Source organism: Plasmodium gonderi (genome assembly GCF_002157705.1).
Source record: "Plasmodium gonderi DNA, contig: Pgo-contig_128, whole genome shotgun sequence".
Lineage (NCBI taxonomy): Eukaryota > Apicomplexa > Aconoidasida > Haemosporida > Plasmodiidae > Plasmodium > Plasmodium gonderi.
The window spans coordinates 590-3,180 of record NW_021629053.1 but is presented as its reverse complement, the minus strand read 5'-3'; the positions used below and the strand labels follow the sequence as shown (position 1 = coordinate 3,180).

The 2,591-nt window shown below is 21.5% G+C and overlaps 1 protein-coding gene across 1 annotated transcript; it reads left to right on the top strand.

The window, feature by feature from the left end:
- Positions 1-1,506: 1,506 nt before the first annotated feature.
- PGO_001285 (variable surface protein) lies at positions 1,507-2,591 on the top strand (the record flags this gene model as incomplete). The annotated part of the gene is made up of 2 exons (XM_028690924.1): positions 1,507-1,653; positions 1,713-2,591. Coding segments are annotated over 2 exons (1,026 nt in total), but the record flags the coding sequence as incomplete, so codon positions are not given.

The following is a 2,591-nucleotide window of genomic DNA, read 5'->3' as shown; positions in this document are numbered from 1 at the left end:
TATCATTTATAGAATGTGATATATATATGTAATTATTATACCATTTCCTTCAAAAAATTGCATGTTCTCTGTTGAGCGCGCAGTATCATATTGATCTCGTATATCAAAGTATACGTATATTAAAAGCTCCATGTGAATTTATTTTTGAATAAGCCACGATTAAAAGTAAATTAGGTACATTCTAAAATTAAACTTGCAGCTCTGCAATATTATTTTTTTTTTTATTAAAAGTTTTAAATATTAGAAATAATGTATGATAAAACAATAATAATATAAAATACAGTATTTTAATATCCAAATACAATGAAAAATTATTTATTCATTTATATATATGTATGTAAATTAGATTGTTTCAATTCCTATGTTATAAGTTTTTATTATTAATTATGACTATATCTAGTATATATATGTATGTGGAGAAGAAATATATATAAGTACAATTGTCGTTGTAGAATTCATTGAAATATATGTTCATGATAATTGTTAAATTATATTAAATCGTTATTTGTATTATGTTATATGATATAAAACTAGTTTACATAAATTTGAAGAATGATATAAAATAAACATGTAAAAGAACTGTCTAAATTATTAATAGGAAAAGAGTAATAAATAAATTAGTCTAAATCAAGAGGACTAAACCTTAATCATAAAAAGGTTTCAAAGTAAGTTTATTACACAAATATGTTATACAAGTTAATACTATATAAAAATTTCTGCGTGTACATTAAACAGAATATTTTACATTATTTAATTTATTTCGCTGAATATTATACATATATGTATTTACGAATTCTTGTATTATTTGAAAATTATATCTATGTGTAGACAAATACATTTTGTTTAGCTGTAGTAGATATATATAGATTAATATGTATAATTTGTAGAATGAATAACACATTAAATATAAAAACAAGAATTTAGAAGATAACATAAAATAATGTTGTAGATATATACATATTCCTACAGCAATGTTTGTAATTAAATGCATGCTGTTTTATTTTTTTGAATTATATAAATCCGTGAAGTGTTGCATCAATAGCTTATTTTTTACACATAGCAAAAGCGTAATGATGTAATGAGTTAAAACATAACTACCCCTATCTGACAATATAATGTACATGATAATTAATAAAATAATTAAAGCACAATATTATATTATTATACATTATACTATATTTTTTTTGTTAAAATTTAATTTTCATTTAGCCATTATATTTGCTTGCATTTATTAATAATAATACAAAATATTAATATATTTTTATTAATTATTTTAATTAAAATTGATATATGTAATATATTAGTGCCATTATGTTCTCATATCATTCTGTCTCATATATATTATCATTCTTTTATAATAGAGTAAAATATTAAAACATTTTTAAATGTAATAACTAGAGAAGAGCACAAAAATAAAATATATTATGAACGGATATATTTTTTCATATATATAACATATAAACATCTAAAACATATAAGTTTTATGATAGTGCTAAATAATCCAAAATGAGAAGAAAAATTAGGATTATGTTTTTTATTAAAATCATTACATTTATCATTTTAACATGGATATATATGTGTTCTGTACCTGAGGTATTATATCAATATATGAATAGTGTGTATTTCTTCAGATGTTATTTATACTTAACATCGGTTATGTTTAATTTGTAGCTATCTATTCTATGTATTTATATTTTCTTTGTTCTTTCAAGAGTATATTTTGTAAATGTTTAAGTAATCATTATATTCTAGGTGAACGGATAATTATCAGAAATGATCGATTATTGGCAATACAAGAAACCCAAGGAGAATCGAATAAAATGGAATTAGAAAACAATTTTTCAAGTAATGTGGATGATAGTGAAATAAAGAAAAGCGCAACAAATGTATCATTGAATAAAAACATTAAAAAGGCATCCAATAAGTATTCCCAGAAACGCAAAAGTGGTTATAACCGAACATGTACTATAAACAAAAGATTATTAAGAATATCTTATATATACAATTACATAAAATCAATCGATTATTCCATTAAAGATGTAGTACTGGGACATTCTGAAAAATCAAATAATCATAATCTAAATGAAGTTATTACAAATAAGACTATAGAACATATGTTATGTAAAGATTACATATTAATTAATTCTGTTCCATTATCTGTAAAACTGAAGAGCATACTATTATCTATTTTTGAAGATATAAATGAGGATATTGCTATAAAATCCATACATGTTGCTTTAGTTATTATTTTTACGCACAAGTACAGTCATTCAACCTATGGAATGAATAAATCATTAGACTCTTTAATATTTCTTACACTAATGATTACTTGTTTATCACAAATTTTTTATACTATTGGAGAATACATGATTAGGAATAAATACGAAAACATAATATTAGAGGATAAGAGACAAATTAAAGAGAAATATGAGAAAAAAGAAATTGAAAAAAAAGAAATTAATCAAAAAAAAAAAGAATTAAAAAAAGAAAATAAACAAAAAAAAAGGGAAGAAAAGGCGGAGAAAAAAAAACAGAAAATAGAGAAATTAAAAGATTTAGAAACTTATATGAATGAGTATAATGATAGGTAT